General features: G+C 32.3%; 3 protein-coding genes and 1 long non-coding RNA gene across 11 annotated transcripts in view; 2 read left to right on the forward strand and 2 right to left on the reverse strand.

The window, feature by feature from the left end:
- The window catches only part of LOC147392635 (uncharacterized), an 87,360-nt gene that overhangs the window by 33,727 nt on the left and 32,058 nt on the right, over positions 1 to 21,575 (forward strand). The window contains exons 1-4 of one of the 4 annotated variants that reach the window (XM_086455565.1): positions 9,799 to 10,246; positions 10,367 to 10,516; positions 10,599 to 10,673; positions 10,950 to 13,024. The exons of 1 other annotated variant lie outside the window; for it this stretch is intronic. In XM_086455565.1, the coding sequence (XP_086311691.1) occupies positions 9,847 to 10,246; positions 10,367 to 10,516; positions 10,599 to 10,673; positions 10,950 to 13,021 (2,697 nt within the window). In that variant the 5' untranslated portion in view covers positions 9,799 to 9,846 and the 3' untranslated portion in view covers positions 13,022 to 13,024. Of the gene's footprint in view, positions 1 to 9,798; positions 10,247 to 10,366; positions 10,517 to 10,598; positions 10,674 to 10,949; positions 13,025 to 21,575 lie in introns of those variants that run through there. 2 more of the 4 variants (XM_086455566.1, XM_086455562.1) reach the window with 2 other exon arrangements.
- LOC147392639 (uncharacterized) lies at positions 13,744 to 21,308 on the forward strand. The gene is made up of 4 exons (XM_086456403.1): positions 13,744 to 14,061; positions 14,150 to 14,329; positions 14,528 to 14,814; positions 19,700 to 21,308. Exons 1-4 carry the CDS (start codon positions 13,974 to 13,976, stop codon positions 21,254 to 21,256), a joined length of 2,112 nt encoding a protein of 703 aa, XP_086312529.1. The 5' UTR covers positions 13,744 to 13,973; the 3' UTR covers positions 21,257 to 21,308.
- On the reverse strand, positions 15,325 to 16,947 carry LOC147392640 (uncharacterized). Its single transcript, XR_015182031.1, has 3 exons — positions 16,750 to 16,947; positions 16,260 to 16,404; positions 15,325 to 15,623 (listed from the first exon to the last, which is right to left on the reverse strand). It is a non-coding gene; the product is annotated as an uncharacterized LOC147392640 (long non-coding RNA).
- On the reverse strand, positions 17,084 to 19,687 carry LOC147392641 (clustered mitochondria protein-like). Of its 5 annotated transcripts, none has more exons than XR_015182026.1 (4): positions 19,339 to 19,687; positions 18,232 to 19,137; positions 18,000 to 18,111; positions 17,084 to 17,731 (listed from the first exon to the last, which is right to left on the reverse strand). XR_015182026.1 is itself a non-coding variant. In XM_086455602.1 (4 exons), the coding sequence occupies exons 1-4, from the start codon at positions 19,129 to 19,131 to the stop codon at positions 17,724 to 17,726; spliced, it is 282 nt and encodes a 93-aa protein (XP_086311728.1). In that variant the 5' UTR covers positions 19,132 to 19,253; the 3' UTR covers positions 17,084 to 17,723. The 5 variants fall into 5 exon arrangements, 3 of the variants coding, with proteins under 3 accessions (XP_086311728.1, XP_086311727.1, XP_086311726.1); XR_015182027.1 differs by having other exon boundaries at positions 18,232 to 18,363; positions 19,339 to 19,656; XM_086455602.1 differs by lacking the exon at positions 19,339 to 19,687 and having other exon boundaries at positions 18,232 to 18,363; positions 19,102 to 19,253.

Below are 21,575 nucleotides of genomic sequence, written 5' to 3' on the forward strand. Positions count from 1 at the left end.
AGTAGTAATGGTGATGATGAAATTGAAGTTGTTAATGGTGATGGTAATAATGATGGTGGTGATAATGAGGCCATTGAGATTATTGTTCCATTCGTTTATAAAAGAAGACCAAAGTCAAGGGACGAATTATCAGTTTAAAAAATTAATGTGATATTTAAAATAAATGTAGAGGGGTATATCATTATTTTTTTTAAGATGAAAGTGACATCTGCCATCTAAAAAGGTGGATTCCTCGAAATTTTTGAAGCATGATCGCTTCCAAAGTCGAATTTATGTTACACAAAATAAAAAAACGTGTTTTATTCTATTTAAACTTAAAATACATGAATTATTCAAAATAATTCAATAATCCAAAGAATAATACTTTCACTGAAAAAAAACAAAAAAAATTTGTGAAATTTTCAAGAATTAAACGGGAGATTGCTAACAAGGACTTAGACCTCTTAAAGCACCCGACCAACCCTTAGGGCAAATGCAATCCCTCACTAGGTCCCAACATACACCAAGTAATTATTGGGATAAATCCTCGAAGGGCAAAAGTGGCCCTAAAAGAAGGATTCGAGCTCATGATCTCCATGTCATGATGTGTGTTTATGGCCATCTCACCAACCTTTAGATGGTTATTAGGTTTTTAATTCATTTTGTGACGTTTCCACACCATAAAAAATGATAAAATCTCATATATTATTTTATTTATGGACAATGACCGCAAAGACCTATTTTTTGAAAATATGTATTAAAAATTCCCTTTAAAAAAAATATGAACTATTTGGTACCCAATTTATTAAACATTAGTCTAACAAAGATTTTTAAAGCAAATATAACATGATTACCCTTTGAATGATTTAAAAACATATTTATTTGAAAATATTTGAGCTACTCCTACGTTTTATAATTAATGACATGCCCCTTAACTATGGTCATCTCTTATAGATTCGTTAAAAAAATTTGTTTCTCTTACCAAAATTAATAATCTTTAAATCACATAGATGATAATCATGATCATGATGACGATGATGATGGAGATGAGTATGCAAAGAACAATTTATTTTCAACTTGATCCAAGGTTTCGAAAATGGACAACTAATGAACTCTCAAATTTAAAATTCACTAGTGAAAATTAACTTTTTTTTTTTTTTTTTTTTAAAGTTTGTAGAATTTTGTTCCCTATGACCCTATAGCATCAAATCATGTATTTGGATGCCACAAGGTGAGCTCAATGAACCTTAGTAAGATTTCAAAACATACTAAGTTAGTAAGGCTAGTCTTACTCTAAAAACAATTACCTAACCAGAATTATAGATATACTAATTATATGAGTAATGAGCAATGGAATATCATTAGAGATCCTACAATGAGATCTTACGAGCTAAAATACAAACCCCACATCATAAAAACACATCAACCAGGAAAAAAAAATGAGAGAAAAATAGAAAGAAATCTATACCGCCAAGAGAAGCCAGACAAGAGATTTCCCAGCAACCAAAACAGTCTCGACCACCATAGTGTCCATCACAGAGAAAACCATCCTCTCCAAAGTAACAAAATCAGATAAAAAGCTCTCAACCTCCATTGTACCCGACATATAAGAACAAAAAACTAAGAAAGAAAAAAAAAAAAAAAAAACAAGGCAAAAACAGAGGGAGAAGACAAGATGGAGATACTAATCACCACTAAAAGAAAGAAAAGGTAAGTTTCGGAGAATCCATTAGAGAAAGAGAGAGTAAAAAATGGATGAAAGAATCTATTAACACACCAACTTTTACTTATAACACAACAATCCTTCTGAAATCTGAGTGGTGTGTTATATAAGTAAAATTGGTGCGGCAATGGAAGTTCTATAAAAGAAAATTGGGAACATCTCCTTCACTTTGGTTAATGAAAAGAGAGCTTCCATTAACACACCAACTTTTTCGGCATCTCCCTCAATCAAATCCATGGAGAACTTCTATTGAACATCATTGCAATCCTTCCAAATTTATTTGTTTAAAACATGTCTAAAAATTCTTTGAAGGGTAGCATTCTTCAATGGCTAGGTGACATGAGAAATCTGTATTCATGAGACTTGTTTGAAAATAATTTATCAAGAGAGCTACCAAATTGGTTTTGAAATTTTTTTTAGTCGTCAACACTTATCATGTCGAGAAATTATTTTGAAGATCCTATAGCAATTGCTTTTTGCAAACTCGACAAACTTCAATTTCTTGATCTTTCTCAAAATGAACTTTTTGGGGGCCATACCTTTTTGCCTCGACTTACCAAATTTGAAGCATGTACATTTGCAGAACAATGGTTTTATTGGATCAAAAACAAAAGTTTTAGTCCAAAGTTTGTCCCTTGTGACATTCCGGATTGTATCAATGCCCCTTCAAATTTGTCAACTTCATGGTCCCATTTCAATTCAATCATGTCAATTAGGCAAATTAAACTTTATGGATCTTTCTCACAATAATATTTCTGGATCAATATCTTCTTTTTTGAATAATGTATCATTCGATAAAGTAGAGATTACAGAGGATGCTATTAGCCCAGATGAAGATCTTTGGGAAGAGTCTTCATCATTGTTAAGATATGAAGTTCTTCTAAATTTGTTTCAATATGCCATCATCAAATACACAACATCCCATGAACTAGAAGACATGGAGTTTATAACAAAAACAAGATTTGAGACTTACACTGGAAACATTTTTTTTTCACTTTATATGTGGGGGAATGGACCTATCATGGAACATGCTTACAGGTCATTTTCCACTAGACGCATTAAACCAATCCCACGCTAATTCCATAAATATTTTTCAACCTCAAACAAGTAGAGAGCCTAGACCTTTCTAACAACAGATTGAATTGACAGAACTAACATTTTTGTCAATCTTTGCTCGTCGATGATTGCTAAGTGAAAATGGTGCAGAACAAATAATAAACAACCTTGACAAGAAAGGATCGATCTACAAATCAAGAAGGAAAAAAATGTCAACTAATAGAAAGATCAATGTAAAACTTAAAGCAATTGATTCCATCATGAACATGTGATCAACTTAGATTACCTCAATTTTATACTATTACCTCCCTAGATGTGATCATATATTGGAATAGAGGAAACCTATATAAGATGTTGTAATTAGTACTTGTTCGATCCTTTGTGTGTCAATGCCAAAAATACCCCCTCCCTCCCCTAAAATAATAATAATAATAATAATAATAATAATAATAATAATAATAATAATAAATTATAGGAAAAAAATTAACCTCGATATTGTTTACACGTTAGAATACTTGGGATAGATTTCCCAATTTTTTTTTAAAGTCACTAAAAAAGAGAGATGATCTCATAAATCCATGGCTGTGCACATTTCTAGTTTTTTTTCATTTAAAATTTAAACAAGAAAATAATAATAAATAATAGCTAGTTTACAAAAAAATATTAAACAATATCTCTAATTATTTCAAAATTTAAAATAAATAAAAACTTTAAAAAAAAATAGTTACAAAATTCCTTTTAAAGAATAACAAATAAAAAATAACATTTACAAATTTCATTTTACATTTTACATTTTCACCTCACATCTCTCTGCAAGACTTCATCTCTCTCTCTCTCTCTCTCTCTCAACAAATGTTTAGCTGATTGTGGATTTGTGATTTTATTTTAAAGATAGTTGGTGAACTCGTGGTGAGCGATGGAAAGAGTTGATAGATCGATCTATTGGCATTCAAAAGTTACAAAGATTCATCGATTCTCTCTTTTTCTTAATCCTAAGTTCTATTGCTCTTTAACTTTTATATTTTATTTTTTTTACTTTCTTTAGTGGTCCATTAAAGTGATCATGTTTATTTGCAAGAACTTTTTTTAATTAGAAATATGACCACTAGAAAATATCAAGTTAATTTTTTTTTTTTTTTAAAGTAGAAAAATTAATTCAATCTCAAAGAGGAGCCATAGATAAATTTATTACTATAAATAAGATTAATACAACAGATATATTAAATAAAGATTTATTAGATGAATAAAAAGAGGATAATGAACAATTACAAAATGATGATCAAATATAAAACATGACAGTTCGTAATGAAGAAAGAAAAAAAACCTAATTTTTTTAAATAAATCTTAAGATTCTATTGCAACGGATATTTATGATCCAAGACAATGAAAAAAATATTGATATAAATTTATGAGATTTAATATTATAAAGAGGGTCCAATAAGAGAGAATAACTTTAATTTTCCTAAAAGTGAAAGCTCTCGACATTTTTCAACTATACATTACATTTGAATTTTAGATGTATTTTAAGAACTAAAAGTTTTAAGGGAAGTTTTACAAGTAGAAATAAAGACTCCAATTGAGGTATTGAATTACATAAAAAGATTATATTCCCTAATGAATACCTTGCCTATATAATTGGTCACAAGAAACTGAACGCTTTTGATAAGGAAAATGTTTTTGTTTATGAAATATCACTTGTCAAAATCAAAGATTTTCAACTAAACAACACTGTGAGCTCTCCTTAGTCCTCACAACTCACAAGGAGGGGTGGATTTACAATGGGGGCACTTGACCCACAAATTTTTTATAAAGTACATTTTTCTCTTGATAATTTGATATATTTTTTTGTCCTCAAAAAGCTTTTGACCGCTGTCCCCACCCCTTTAAGTTTTTTGGCTTATTAGAACCCCCTCTATTTGGTAAATATTTTGCAATTGCCCCCACCACCACTGATGACATTGCCTTTTGACTTAAGTCTTCTCTCATAGACTAGTGAGAAATGACCTAAATGTCCTTTTATTCGACCTCTAATAAAAAATCCTCGAATTTTCTCTTCAAAACCACTCATCTTTATTTTCTTCTTTTGGGTTTGTTGATATAAAATCACCACATTCTTTGTTTTTATGTGTTGATGTGCTTTTCTACTTATGTGGGTGGTTTGAGTAATGTATTTACATTAGCTCATGTGAAACAAAAGAAGGTCTCTAGATTTCTCTAAAAGGGGATTTTCTCTTTGATAGAGAGTATGAGAAAACATTGAGTTTCTACGTGCGTATTTTACTTCTCTTGTAAAATCTGAATACTCAAGGTTCTTGAGGGTGATTTAAATATTGTTGCATGTTTATGACAATGAGAGTGAGATTGATTTCTTGTTTGAATTTTTATTAGAATTGGGTGTAGAGATTTGGTAGGTTTCACCGAAAAGTTGGAGGTAAGTATAAACCTCTATTCTTATAATTTTTTCCTTAAGTAGTGTTGGATATTTTGAGTAAAGTTGACTAGATTGATCAAATTCCCCTAGTGTGAACACATAAAATATTCTCAACTTCTATTAGTGAGCATGTCGGTGATAAATTTTAATTTCTTGTGCTCAAATTTCTATCACGACAAGTTGACTCACTTTTTGACTTTCATAATTGAAGTGTGGGTGCAAGTGAGATGTAACACACCCTACATCCTACCCCCACGAGTCATTTTTTTGCTCACAAACTCCTTAAAGCTTGCCACTTCAAGCATATACAGGTAGTTTTGTAACTAACAAAGGTACTTTTATAAATTAGAAATGCCATTCAATACACATGGGTACATGTGATTGGTGGATGCTAGATTTGAGTGAACAAAATTATTTGAGCAACTTTTTTTTCTACACCTACATGTCCTCATCATCTAATTAAAAAAATATATATATTATAAAAGGAAAGTTTGGTTTGCTTAGATTTTCAGTGTAAATTTATTATATTTAATTGGGTTTAGTTGGATTAGGCCCTCTTCTCTGATGTTGTGCTTATGAGTAATATTGGTTTAATTTGAAGGTTTTTGGTGTTTAGAATGTTTAGAACAAGACCGCAGTTTAACCTTAGCATTTTCCTTCTCATGTCCAAATTTTCTATCACGGCAAGTTAATTGACTTTTTGACTTTATTGATAATTGAAGGGGGATAGTCTTTTGGAAATCGTGTTTCTAATTAAAAATAACAACAACAAAAAAAAAGACGGGATCTCCAATTATTTCAAACTCTAGTACGTTAGAAATTTTAAAATAAATAAAAACTTACATAAATTATTTAAAAAATTCTTTTTAAAAAATAACGAATAACATTTGCAAACTTCATTTTACATTTTCACCTCATCTCTTTGCAAGACTTCATCTCTCGCTCTCTCAAATCTCTCTTTCTCTTAACAAATCTTTAGTTGATCGTGGATTTGTGATTTTATTTTAAAGAAAGTTGGTGAACTAGTAGTGAACGATGGCTAGCATTGATTATCAATCAATCTATTGGCATTCAAATGTTACAAAGATTCATCGATTCTCTCTTTTTCATAGTCCTAAATTCTATTGCTCTTTTAACTTTTTAACTTTTTTTTTTTTTTCAACTTTATTTAGTGGTTCATTAAAGTGATTGTGTTTATTTGCAAGAACTTTTTTTAATTATAAACATGACCACTAGAAAATATCAATCTGGTTGAAAAACTTTAAAAAAAAAAATTAGAAAAATTAATTCAATCTCAAAGATGAGCCATAGATAAATTTATTACTACAAATAAGATAAATACAACATATATGTTAAATAAAGATTTATTAGATGAACAAAAAAGGATAATGAACAGTTACAAAATGATGATCAAATATGTAAGATGACAGTTATTAATGAAAAAAAAAATTAGAAGAAACTAATTTTTTTTAGTTGAAGTAGTTGCTTCTAGAGAAAGAAGTTTTCCAAAATTGAAATTTATAAAACTTATTTACAGTCAACTATGTCACAACAAAGATTAAGTGGACTACTAATTTTATCTATTGAAAAAGATATATCACTAATATTTATAGTAAAATAATAAATATAAAAAAAACAGAGACTAAGTTTTAAATAATACAATTATTAATATTTATAGTAAAATAGTAAATATAAAATAAGCCTCGCATTGAGATTTTACCTTAGGCCTCAAATTATATCGAGCCGGCCTTGCTCGAACATATATATGATATTCTAAGGGAAACATGTACATAGGCTATGTTTTCTGAAATTAGATCAGGAACTTCCTTGATTGGTGGATGTACATAGGTTAGAAACGTCATTTAATGCACGTGGGCTACATGTGATCGGTGGATGCCAGATTTGAGTGAGTAAAATTATTTGAGCAAAATTTTTTTATACACCTACATGTCCTCATCATCTAATTACAACAAAAAAAAAAAAAAAACATTATAAAAGAAAAGTTGGATTTAGTTAGATTTTCAGTTTAAATTTATTATATTTAATTGGATTAGGCCTTCTTCTCTTTATGTGTAATATTGGTTCAATTTGATGGTTTTGGGTGCTTTGATGTTCAGAACAAGACGGCAGCATTTTCCTTGTCATGTCCAAATTTTCTATCACTCCAAGATGACTGACTTTTTGACTTGGATTGATAATCGAAGTGGGGGTATTACCTACACGGCAAGTTGACTGACTTTTTGACTTGGATTGATAATTGAAGATGGGGTAGTGGGGGTAGTAAGTACACGGCAGGTAGTAGCTATACGGCAAATTGACTGACTTTCTGACTTGGCGTACACGGCAGGTAGTAGCTACACGGCAAATTGACTGACTTTCTGACTTGGATTGATAATTGAAGTGGGAGTAGTAGCTACACGGCAAGTTGACTGACTTTTTGATTTGAGATTCATAATTGAAGTGGGGGTAGTAGGTTACGTGTACACACCCTACACCTACATGTCTTCAGTCCTCATCTAGGCCTTTATTTCTTACTTATTAGTCTTTTGGAAGATTTTATTATACTTTTATTTTTATCATATAATTACTGAAAATAAAAATAATAATAATTATTATAAAAGGAATGTTAGGATTGGTTAGATTTTCAGTTTAAAATCAATCAAGCATTGTTTATTATATATCATGGAGAGTAGTATAATTTTTTATACTACCCCAATCTGTTCTAAAGAAATCTGATCCGAATATATTTTCATAATTTTTTTATTATTCTTAATCTCATATAAATACATATAGATAAAACATTTTAGTCTTCTTGATTTCCCTCTATATTTGGATCGGTTTCGGATTAAAGATGAAATGAAATGGATCGGATTTGATTCACATGTTCATTAATCCATTTGGATCAGATCAATTACACGTTTAATACGGATTTATGTTTTTGAAAATTCCAACAACATCATATCATGCTTCTCGATACAAGGTGATTCATTTGGGGCACTTTAATAAGAAAAGTATTTTTTTTTTAAAATGAAATACCATTTTTAAAATTCAAAGATTTTCAACAAGAGAACATTGTAGATCTCCTCACAAGTATAGGTTGTTAGATATTTTGAGTAAGACTAACTAGATTGATATAGTTCTCACTACATGAAAATTCGACGTGCCAAGGTCCAATATTTTAAAAATCAATTTTGACTACCGAGGGCCATTGCACTACGCGAAAACTGAAAAAGCCTATAAGAAAATTCGATGGGCTAAGGCCCACGAATTTTAGAAATCGAAATTCGATGGTCAAGTGCCATCAAATTTTTTATATTCCCTAGATTTGACAGTTTAGAGTCGTCGAATTTCTCTCATCCTCCATTAATTTGATGATTTTGGCCCATCGAAAAAATATTTGGCAATGAAAATTTTGACATTTTAGTCCGTCGAAACCTATTAAATTTTATGAAATTTGACAGTCTAGGGCAATTGAATATAGACTTTTTTCATGTTGTGTTGAAATTTTGATGTTCCAAGGATTTGAGGACTTAGAGCCATCGAATTTCTCCCTTTCTCCATTAATTTGAAGGTTTCGACCCATAAAAATATATATATAGATATTCAATAATAAAAAATTTGACGCCTCAGTCCCTCAATTTTATGAAATTCGAATGCTTTTTTCACATTGTCTCCTAATTCAAATGTGAACACCTAAGCACTAGTTTCATTCGTGTGTTCAGATTTTATATCACGCAAGTTGACTCACTATTTGATTTAGATTGATAATTGAAGTGGGAGGGGCGCATATTACACACCATACATGTACATGTCCTTTATTTCATTCCTACTAGTCTTTTGGAAGACTTTCTTTTACTTTTATTCTATTTATTATGTATTTTTATCATCCACATGAATTGTATCGGTGAATATGATGATTTTTTGTGATGTATAAATCAATGTGTGAAATACGTACTTGGACATGATCAAATTTGTAAGTCCAATTAGCAGCACAGGACTAAGGGACAAGGAGGACTTGATCCAAGAGTATTTAGAGCATTTTATATCTAAAATAAATGAATAAATTATTAACAGCTTAAAGAGGGGAAATATAAAAACTAAAAAAAAAAAAAAGCAGAAATTTTAATTAATTGGAGTAAATCAAAGTACACATTCCATGTATAGATAATTAGAAAAGAGAAAATAAAAGAGATTCTATTACCACATGAACTTTTACTAACAACACACCTATTCATATGCTACCATACAAATTATTTTGGTTTGGTACCCCTTGTGAGTTGCGACAAGTGTTGGTTTTTTCGGTAGTGTATTTGAAGATAAGTTTAAAATTTTTATTAACTTTTTTAGATAAATAATTTTGGAAAAATATCTGCATGGATAGTTTGATGGAGTGAGACATTTGCTTACACTTGAACGGGGTTGAGAATATCGGTAATAAATTTTAATTTATTTATTACGGCAAGTTGACTCACTTTTATAGAATAACCATAGATTTTTTTTCCTTTTCCTTGAGATTAAAACTTATAAAATCAAATCAAGGATTCTCTGTCCACTGCCACATCAGCACTGTGTAAGCAGGAAAAGAGCATTATAAAAGAGATGTCGGGTTTGGTTAGATTTTCAGTTTAAAATCAATCAAGCATTGTTATTATATACCATGGAGAGTAGGATAAGGCCTTCTTCTAAGATGTTGTGTTTGTGGGTTTTGTGGGTAGTATTATTGGTTAAGTTTGAAGGATTAGGGTGTTTGGGATGCCTAGAACAAGAGAGAATTGCTCTGTTACATATCAAATCTGCCTTCAATCACTCAAAAGGGTCTTTTCCTTCTTCTTGGGACCCTAAAATGGAGACTAATTGTTGTCTGTGGGGGGGAGTTTTATGTAACAACATCAACACCAGTAGGCGAGTCATCAAACTCTCTCTTCATAATACCACGGACTGGGATTATGAGTTTACAGATTTATGGTATCTGAATGCCTCCTTGTTTCTTCCCTTTGAGCAACTAAGGACACTTGATTTATCTCTTAGTTGGATATCTGGTTGTGTTGAAAATGAAGGTAGGCCTCTCTCTCTCTCTCTCTCTCTCTCTCTCTCTCTCTCTCTCTCTCTCTCTCACACACACACACACAAGGGACTGATTCATATCTTCTCTCTCTATCTTGTTTTTGTACTCACAGGTTTAGATAAATTATCCAGACTCAACAAATTACAACACTTGGACTTGAGTAGGAACTCGTTTAACAGTCTAACATCTTTGAGTGAACTTTCATCTCTTAAGACTCTCAATCTTGGTTATAATGACTTAGAAGGACCAATTCCAATTGAAGGTAAGCATGTTTAGTCCTGAATCTCAAAGAAAATCTTCTTTTAGTTTTAGTTCATATTTTTATTTAATCTTTACTTTTGTAGAGTTCACTTCTTTGAAAAAATTGGAGGTGTTGGATTTAAGTAATAACAACTTCAATGGCTCCCTACCAATTCGAGGTAAACAATTTAAATTGTTTTGCCACCTCTCCTTCCCATTTATCAAGTTTTATTACTAAATATTTTTTGTCTTAAATAGATCTTTATTCCTTGGATTACTCACTTGCATATAGAAAATTGACGTTCTACTTTTTTTGTTTTGTTATTACCAGTACTGTGACATGGAAGAAAAATATACTTACTTTAAAGTTACTCATTTTAATAAATTTTTCATCACTTTAAAAGAAATTTGATAAGATAAGCATCACATGCATCTCACTTCTTTCATTTCTCTAGGTTTGTGCAAATTGAAGAACCTCCAAGAGTTAGATCTCAGTGGAAATGGATTCGAAGGAAATCTTCCAGCATGCATGGGCAACTTGACATCTCTGCGCCTATTGGATCTCCGTGGAAATAGATTCGAAGGAAATCTTCCAGCATGCATCGGCAACTTGACATCTCTGCGCCTATTGGATCTCTCTCATAATCAATTGGAAGGAAACATCCCTTCATCCGTATTTCATGGTCTCACATCACTTGAGTTCATTTCTCTTTCTTATAATCGATTTCAGGGCCCATTGAAAATGAGCACATTTGCTAACAATTCTAAGCTTGAGGTCTTCCATTTTATTAGTCAAAATAGTCAACTTGTGTTAGAAACTGAATATCCACCTTGGATTCCTAGATTTCAATTGCAAGTTCTCGTCTTAAATAATGGTATCTTAAAACACTCAAATGTTACTTCTAGCTTTTTGTCTTTTTTGTCCACGCAACACAACTTGAGATACGTTGATCTGTCCAATAACAATTTGAAGGGAAAGCTCCCAGCATGGATATTAGAGAATAACACAAGATTAGAACTCTTAAGTCTCCGTAATAACTCCTTTATTGGTCCCTTTCATCTGCAATCTCACTCCAAAAATACTTACATGTCTATTTTCGACATCTCTGTTAATCAAATCCATGGAGAACTTCCCTCAAAAATCGGTTCAATTCTTCCAAATTTACAGCACCTAAACATATCTAAAAATGATTTGAATGGTAGCATTCCTCGGTCTCTTGGTAACATGAGAATCCTATGGTCATTGGACTTGTCCAAAAATAATTTATTAGGTGAGCTACCTGAATGGATTGGAAACCTTTCGGAGCTGCACTATCTTGTCATGTCGAAAAATTATTTTGAAAGTCCTATACCAAACACTTTTTGCAAACTCAAGGTACTTCAATTTCTTGATCTTTCTCAAAACAATTTTTATGGGACCATACCTTCTTGCCTCAACTTAACAAATTTGCTTCACATATTTTTGCAAAATAATAATTTTAGTGGACCAATACCAAAAGCTTTAGCCCGAAGTTCCTACCTTGTGACATTAGATATGAGTGATAACAATTTGTCTGGCAACATTCCGAATTGGATCAATGCTTTTTCAAATATAAGATTTCTTCTCTTGAAAATAAATCGACTTCAAGGTCCCATTCCAAATCAATTGTGTCAACTACTCTACTTAGACCTTATGGATCTTTCTCACAATAATCTATCTGGTTCAATACCTTCTTGCTTGAAAAATGTATTATTCGGTACAAGTAATGATTTTAGTGCGCCCCAGGATGTTGGTTATGCATTTAGTGCGCCCCAGGATGTTGGTTTTGGATTTTCAGCCATTTTCGATCCTAATGCATTGTTTCAGGATATCGAAGATTATGGCATTATGACTATCGAAAAACTAGAAGATGTGGAGTTCACGACAAAAAGAAGGTCTGAGTCTTACAAGGGTAACATTCTTTACTACATGTCTGGTTTGGACCTATCATGGAACAAACTTACAGGTCATATCCCATCAGAACTCGGAGATCTAAGTGGGATTCGCGCATTAAATCTATCAAACAATTATTTGACAGGGCCGATTCCAAAAACATTTTCTAATCTTAAGCAGGTAGAGAGCCTAGATCTTTCTTATAATAGATTGAGTGGGACAATCCCTCCACAGTTGACAAGACTAACATTTTTGGAGGTCTTCACGGTAGCTCATAACAACTTATCTGGCAAGACACCCGATATGACGAAGCAGTTTGGGACTTTCGATGAAGCATGCTATGAAGGCAACTCCCTTCTTTGTGGACCTCCATTACAAAAAAGTTGCACCGCTACTGGATCACTGTCACTAATTCCAAGACCTTCAAATGCAAGAGAAAATGACATAAGCAATCTTACAAGTTTCTACATAAGTTTTGCAGTGTCGTATTTTATTGGATTATGGGGATATGTTGCACTTCTCTACTTCAATTGTCGATGGCGAGAAATGGTGTTTGGTTATATTAACGCATTTGTAGATTCCTTTCAACACCGAAGGATCGTTAGATGTATCTAAATTTCTGTTAGATGTATCTAAATTTCTATTTAGGGAATTTTCTATGTGATAAATGTGAACAATTTAGATTGAAAATAATATTATCACCTTCGATGTGATTATGTATTTTCCCTTTTGTGGAGTTCACTTTGAAAAAAAAAATTTGAGGTATTGGATTTAAATGAGATATTCACCAAGAAATCAAAAAATATTCTCTCAAGTTAATCAATTTAATTGGATATTGGACAAATCTTTGTTATTTTATCTTTCTATTCTCCAATTATGTACCTCTATTTTATTTGTTGAAGGTGATTTTATGATAAATTGTTAAAATTATTACAATCCCAAATATATTATCAATAGAGACTATCAATTAGTGTAAAAACCCCACAAAGCAATGAATTTCTTGGGGCCATCCTTCAGGGTCCGGTTGACCCTTGACTCTTTTCGAAGGGGCGGTGCATGCAACCATGGGATTAGTCTCACCCGATGGGTGGGGATACCCACGATAACCAAAAAAACAAAAAATACAAAGTGAAACAACTACAATCAAAGTAAACAAGATTTGAACCATTTCTCTAGGGTTTGTGCATCCAAGTTCTTCCCAATAAACACGATCTTGTTTATCCTTGGTTCATCTGGGCCCAATAATCGATCCAGGGAACCTTGGAAAATGTCGTCAACTCCCAGCTCCATCAAGAAAAAAAGACAAGGAATTGAAACACAATCGACACCCAGCTCCATCAAGAAAAAAAGACAAGGAATTGAAACACAATCAACAGAATGAACAATATCCATGAAACTAAATTGAACGATGTGAATCAAATATAAATCAACCTAATACCATAAAATTTAACCCTATTACAAAAAGAAAAACCATGAAACTAAATTGTCATTATTTGGTTGGTAAAAGACAGTAAAAAACTACAATCATGGCCCTTAAGAACACTTGGACTTGCGTTGGAACTCGTTTATGAGTATAACATCTTTGAGTGAACTTTCATCTCTTAAGACTCTCGATCTCAAGAGTAATTACTTAGAAGGACCAATTCCAATTGATGGTAAGCATGTTTAATCCTGATTCTCAAGGAAATTCTGCTTTTAGTTTTAGTTTTAGTTCATATTTTTATTTAATCTTTACTTTTGTAGAGTTCACTTCTTTCATAAAATTGGAGGTGTTGGATTTAAGTTATAACAACTTCAATGGGAGTATTCCTTTATCTATTGGGACTCTAACTTCTCTCAAGGCCTTATCTTTGGAAGGAAATGGACTTAGTGGCTCCCTACCAAGTCGAGGTGAACAAATTAAATTGTTTTCCCATTTATCAAGTTTCATTACTAAATTTTTTTTCTCTTAAAAAAATTGATATTTACTTTAATCAAAAATTCTCCAAGTCCCTCTAACATTGTAATTCTTTTTCTTTTTTTTTTATTACCAATAATGTGACATGAAAAAAAAAATATAAACTTACCTTAAAGTAACTCATTTTAATAAATTTTTCATCAGTTTAAAAATAATTTTATAAGATAAGCATCACATGCATCTCACTTCTTTCATTTCTCTAGGTTTGTGCAAATTGAAGAACCTTAAAGAGTTAGATCTCTATGAAAATGGATTCGAAGGAAATCTTCCAATATGCCTCGACAACTTGACATCTCTTCGTCTATTGGATCTCTCTGAGAATCAATTGGAAGGAAACATCCATTCATCCTTATTTCATGGTCTCACATCACTTGAGTACATTTCTCTTTCTTACAATCGATTTGAGAGCCTACTGAAAATGAGCACATTTGCTAACAACTCTAAGCTTGAGGTCTTCGATTTTAGTGGTCAAAATAGTCAATTTGTGTTAGAAACTGAATATCCGCCTTGGATTCCGAGATTTCAATTAAAAGTTCTCATCTTACAGAATGGTATCACTACAACAAATATGGCAATTAGGAACGGTTTATTACCGTTCCTAATCCACTATGAAACGGCTTATAGACCGTCTTTAATCGAGGCGTCGTTAATGAGGTTAAACGGCTGGAAGCCGTTCTATATTTCATAATTTGGAACGGTTAAAAACCGTTCCATATCTCTGAATTTGGAACAGCTTATAACCCTTCCTAACCTGCGTCTTTTATATAACAACGTACATTACCCCTTAAAGATTTGAGACATCGGAGTTTATAGAACTGATGTCCTAGGTCTAAGACTTTAAACATCAATTATAAACCGATATCTAAAATTGTTATAAATCGATATCTAAAATTAATATATATATATATATATATATATATATATATATATATTTCTATTTGCCTATTACCCACGGTTAAAATAGATCCAAATAAAGAACATCGAGGTTCTCTATCACATTAATTTATATACAAAAAGAGTTGCAATGAGTCATAATTTACAAATCCAAAATTACAATGCATCGATAAACCATTTACAATCATTACACAAGTACAAGTCCTTACAAGGAAGCAATGCCAGCACTCCCATCCCTCCCTATCTTCTTTAAGATCCCCACAATGCCCGCAACTACCAATAAAATAATTCTTTCGTGTCACCACATTGCATACTCTCACAATGAACTTCCGCACCTTCAAAGGAGTATCCGAGAAGCAAGTGCTCCTGATCAACCAAAGAGCCAAGGATTATAAGGTGAGAAACTTTCATGTCCACTAGTTCATAAAAGCCACCGATTTAGAATGAGTGTACTAGAGAGTTGTATGTAAAAACTAAAACAAAATGGATATAATTTCATAAAAGCCAGCTCTTATAGTGCAAGAAAGCAAAGAAAAACACACACATAGAGAGAGAGAGAGAGAGAGAGAGGGAGAAGATGAGAGGAAGTAATCATTTAATAGGTTTTATAAACTTTGCAACATTATTAGAAAAAAAAAAAAAAACAGAATTGATTATCTTAAAATGGATATCAAAGATGTCAGACACAATAAATTTCCACATCTGAAAATATAGATAAGAATCCAAAGGGTAGACTACAATTTTAATTGTCACAGAAATGTTTGTGAAGCAGATTTCCCAATTTAATAAAATTCTGAAGTCATACTATAGAAAAAAATTCAAGTGGGTAAAAAATTCAACAGCTTCAAATGTATAAAAGATTAAATACATATTCAGCAATGATAATCTCAAATTATACACACACACGCGCGCGCGCACAAAAGAAAGTAAAAAATGAATGTTAATCGCGGAAAAGAAAAAAAATAAGTTAAATTAATGAGGTGTAGAGTTTAAGATAATTACACATCCTTGTAAAGCTCATAAGTGTTGAATAAATGCCAGAAGATAGACCAGGCAAAAGAAACATGGGCAGAACTCAAAGGGCACTCATCTTCCGGTATAAATGGACGGATCTAGTAGTCATGATGGCATAACCCACTGCAATAACCTGAAAATATTAACAACTCAACTTGGAGTTAAAAAGAAAATCTTATATGCCCAAGAATGTGTTAACAACTGAAACAATGACTACAAATGAAAATAACTTTTTTCTTTCATATCCAGAATCTCAGGAACCAAATGATATGAGAAATCACAGTACTGACAGGTTTTATATATTTATTTATTTATTTGATAGATCAGCAGTGAAGAGTTATGTCTGTGGCATATTGGCATGACTAGTCACGTGGAAGGATGTACAAATGAAATAATAAGGTCATTGGATCTGGATTCAGGAAAGAAAGAAACAATGTTGTTGGAATTTGGAAAATGGAAATTGGAAAGAAAGACTCACTTCTAGAATGACAGAAAAAATGATAAGATTCCTAGCCATTCTTGTCCACATTAAACCCAGGTTGATTACAACCTCATTTGGATACCTTTTCTTCCTTCTCATACTGCAATTCCACAAGCTTGATCTGTTTTGTTGAGTAAACACACTTCCTATCAAATACAAAAACAGATGTATATTTGCTCAGATGATATAATTCACTATAATAACATTATTCGACAAACAGAAGATCTATTATTCTCAAATAAGATGGATATAATATATAAAAAAAATTGAAAAATCTATAAGAATTGCTTCATGGTGAATGGCCATAACAAATCAGTCCATGATGAATGGCCATAACAAATCAGTCCATGATGAAATGTCAAAACTACAAGGCTTAAGATTTGGGAATGAAACTATAAACCAATAATAATTGAGATGATAGAACTTTAATTTAGGTCTTGTTTTTCAGTTTGCTATATATATATAATTGGATTCCAACATCAAAATCTCAAAATCTGCCACATTTTTACCTTTGCCACCACCCATTATCAAGTGGATTGATAATATACCATTAGGTGGGTTCTAGGCTCTAAGCAAAGAAATATTGTATATTGATCGGACAGCCTGTTTATTGTAAAAGCAGCATAGTATGTAGAAAAAGCAAGGTTGAGAGCATTAAAGATTGGCACCAAAACCACCATGTTTTTACTTTCAAGTTTCAAATATGTTTTTACTTTCAAATTTCAAACATGGAAGATCTATTCAATGAAGTTACTTTCTATTTACATGCAATGGCAACATTTCAGATTTTTACTGCAACTAAATGTGCAATGGTAAAGGTTCAAACCCAATATCTCAAAATTGTAGAAAGAACTTCAAGAACATAAATAGTTAAGCAGATAAGAAGGCTCACCTTGAGAATGTGTTTTGCAGACCTAACAACAATTTTGACAACACAATGATCCCAAATATGAGGTAAATGCCTAGTCATATCAGCTATCTGGAGAACATGATTCAGACTCATCAGAAAGAACCAAGTAGCGATTAGATTAAAAAAAAAAAGAAAGAAATATAACAAATCTTCAAATTGGAATTAAGAAAGGCTTATTTTCCTAATTTCTACAGCTTAAGAGAAAATGCATGGAAAAGGCAGTTAAACAACATGTCCTTTATGCACAAGGAACGTCCACATATTCAGCTAATGCTTGCTTTTCCAATATAACGGACATTAATTCCATGAGAATGTAATGCTTCAGTTAATGTCTGACCATCCATGGGTGAAACCTCAAGCGTGCAAAGATCTTGAACAAACTTAGGGATCACTTCATCTTTAAGATACAAACAAACCTTCCTCACACTATCTTCATCAGCAGCTACCTCCTAATAAATACGAAGAGGTTAAACAAGAGAATAGAAAATTGGAAGTCTATTAGAATTACAAAGGTGAAATCAAAAGGAAGCATCATCACATAGTTAATAACTTAAAATAACAAGACTTACTTCTTGACTCCCAGCCAACTTAAATTCGGTAAATACATTAGAGTTCAAAAGTTTTTCCACAGACAATACACCATTTTCAGCAGGTGCAGAATCACATTCTTGGACAGCCTTAATATTCCCACTTGTTGTATACTGTGAAAACCATTACAAAGTAACTCTTAATGTGCTTAAAATAATTAAGAGGTAGCCAGTTGAGTACAAATTATAGGTACAATGTTTGTCAGATAGACAAGAAAATATGTGTTGAAGCCAAACATGATAACCTTGGAAAAAGCATCAGATACAAATGCAATTATTTATAGTACTGCAATATATATTATAACAAAATCTAAAGATAGTGTTAAACACATTCTAAGAAGACTTGGAGATTGATGGACAGAGTAAAACTACGTCCCCATATATATAAATATTACAACGAAAAAAAAAAGGAAAAATTAATCAAGATCTTGCTGTAACAACCATTTTCACGAACATCTGATACATATCAACGAGTGTTCAACATAAGAGATCATTTAGTGAAACGTGATGTTCTTATTATGCAGAACAAATATACATACAATTCTACCTTTACTTTGGACCGCTATTTTCCAGGTTCCATCAAAACATTTGGAGGGATATATTGTATCAAACAGAGCTTGTTCAGTTATTTTCTGAAGAAGATGGGTAAAAAAATATTATAATTTTTATTTGAAATCGGAATCAAAATTCAAACTGATTTAACTTCAATCTCACAGTTTACTTCGATTTGATTTTAATTTGGATTGAAAAGGTGAAAGAGTTTTTTGAGAGTTTAGATGAAGAACTTAACAAAGTGAATCAGAATCAGAAATCACAAAATAAATTGAAGCGAAGCACAATTCGATTACATACCTGCTCCGTGTTCAACTCAGCGTCATCCATATAAATCTATCTCTAGGAAGAAAGATCAGAAACAATTATCTTCAAATCTCTACAACTAAATCATCCACAGATCCTCAAAAAAATCGAAAATTTGGGGAAAATTAGGGCTTTTAATGCAAAATATATATATATATATATCGAAATTACAGATTAGAAATTATCGGAGAGAATATCAAAATGTAAAAAGTAGTAAAACGAAAATCTAACCCGTGAGAGAGCGAGATGTGCCTTCTCGACTGAGAGAGCGAGAGATCGAGAGAGATCGAGAGAGAAAGAGAGAGAGAGAGAGAGAGAGCTCGACTGAGAGAGAGAGCGAGAGATCGACCGAGAAAGTGAGAGATCGAGCGAGAGATCAGAGAGAGAGAGAGAGCGCGAGAGATCGAGAGAGAGCGCGACTGAGAGAGAGAGAGAGAGAGAGTGGCTCGTTTTCAATAATGAGACGGAAATGAGAAGGGAAATCAGATGTTTAAAACGGCTTAAACAGGTAAAACGGTTTAAACCCGTTTTTAATTAAAAACGGATAAAATCCGTTTTATACTTTTGTTCTTGATTCACTGTTTTCTTATAGTGTATCTTGAAACACTCAAATGTTACTCCTAGTTTTTTGTCCATGCAACACGACTTGAGACACATTGATCTGTCCAATAAAAATTTGAAGGGAAAGCTCCCAACATGGATATTAGAGAATAACACAAGATTAGAATTCTTAAGTCTCAGGAATAACTCCTTCAATGGTCCCTTTCATCTGCCATCTCAGTCCAAAAATACTCACATGTCTAGTTTCGACATTTCCAACAACCAATTCCTTGGAGAACTTCCCTCAAAAATCGGTTCAATTCTTCCAAATTTACAGTTCCTAAACATATCTAAAAATTATTTGAATGGTAGCATTCCTTGGTCTCTTGGTAACATGAGAATCCTACATTCATTGGACTTGTCCAAAAATAATTTATTAGGTGAGCTACCTGAATGGATTGGAAACCTTTCGGAGCTGCACTATCTTGTCATGTCGAAAAATTATTTTGAAAGTCCTATACCAAACACTTTTTGCAAACTCAAGGTACTTCAATTTCTTGATCTTTCTCAAAACAATTTTTATGGGACCATGCCTTCTTGCCTCAATTTAACAAATCTACAGTACATACATTTGCAAAAGAATGATTTTAGTGGTTCAATACCAAAAGCTTTAGCCCGAAGTTCCTCCCTTGTGACATTAGATATGAGTGATAACAATTTGTCTGGCAACATTCCGAATTGCTTCAATGCTTTTTCAAATATGAGAGTTCTTCTCTTGAAAAGAAATCGCCTTCAAGGTCCCATTCCAAGTCAATTTTGTCAACTACTCCACTTAAACCTTATGGATCTTTCTCACAATAATTTGTCTGGTTCAATACCTTCTTGCTTGAAAGATGTATCATTTGGTAAAGTATGGGATATAGATCATGATTTTATTCCGGGCGAAGAATATTGGATTGAATCTTCAGCCTCATCCATATATGTAATGCTTCTTGATTACATACATGAGATCGATCTTGCTAGCATGAACGTCAAAGAACTAGAAGATGTGGAGTTTATGACAAAAAGAAGGTCTGAGTCTTACAAGGGTAACATTCTTTACTACATGTCTGGTTTGGACCTATCATGGAACAAACTTACAGGTCATATCCCATCAGAACTCGGTGATATAAGATGGATTCATGCGTTAAACCTATCAAATAATTGTTTGACAGGTCCGATTCCAAAAACATTTTCCAACCTTGAGCAGGTAGAGAGCCTAGATCTTTCTTACAACAAATTGAGTGGGACAATCCCTTCACAATTGACAAGGCTAACATTTTTGGCGGTCTTCACAGTAGCTCATAACAACTTATCTGGTAAGACACCGGATCTGAAGAATCAATTTGCAACTTTTGGTGAAACATGCTATAAAGGCAACTCCCTTCTTTGTGGACCTTTACAGAAAAATTGCACCGCTACTAGAACACCGACACTAATTCCAAAACCTTCAAATGCAGGAGAAAATGACACAAGCAATCTTACGAGTTTCTACGTAAGTTTTGCAGTGTCATATTTTATTGGGTTATGGGGATATGTTGCACTTCTCTACTTCAATTCTGGATGGTGAGAAATGGTTTTTAGTTATATAAATGCATTTGTAGATTCCTTTCAACACCAAAGAATCGTTAGATGTATCTAAATTTCTCTTAAGGGGATTTTCTATGTGATGTGTGAACAATTTAGATTGAAAATAAGATTACCACCTTAGATGTGATTATGATTTTCCATTTTGTAAAGTTCACTTCTTTGAAAAAAATTTGGAGATACTGGATTTAAATCCAATAATCAACGGAAAAAAAAAAGCAAAAAATGTTCTCTCAAGTCGGTCTAGTTAATTGGATATAGGACAAATCCTATTTTATTTTACCTTTCTATTCTGCGTACCT

Source organism: Akebia trifoliata, chromosome 10 (assembly GCF_017979445.1).
Source record: "Akebia trifoliata isolate Shusen 1 chromosome 10, ASM1797944v1, whole genome shotgun sequence".
Lineage (NCBI taxonomy): Eukaryota > Viridiplantae > Streptophyta > Magnoliopsida > Ranunculales > Lardizabalaceae > Akebia > Akebia trifoliata.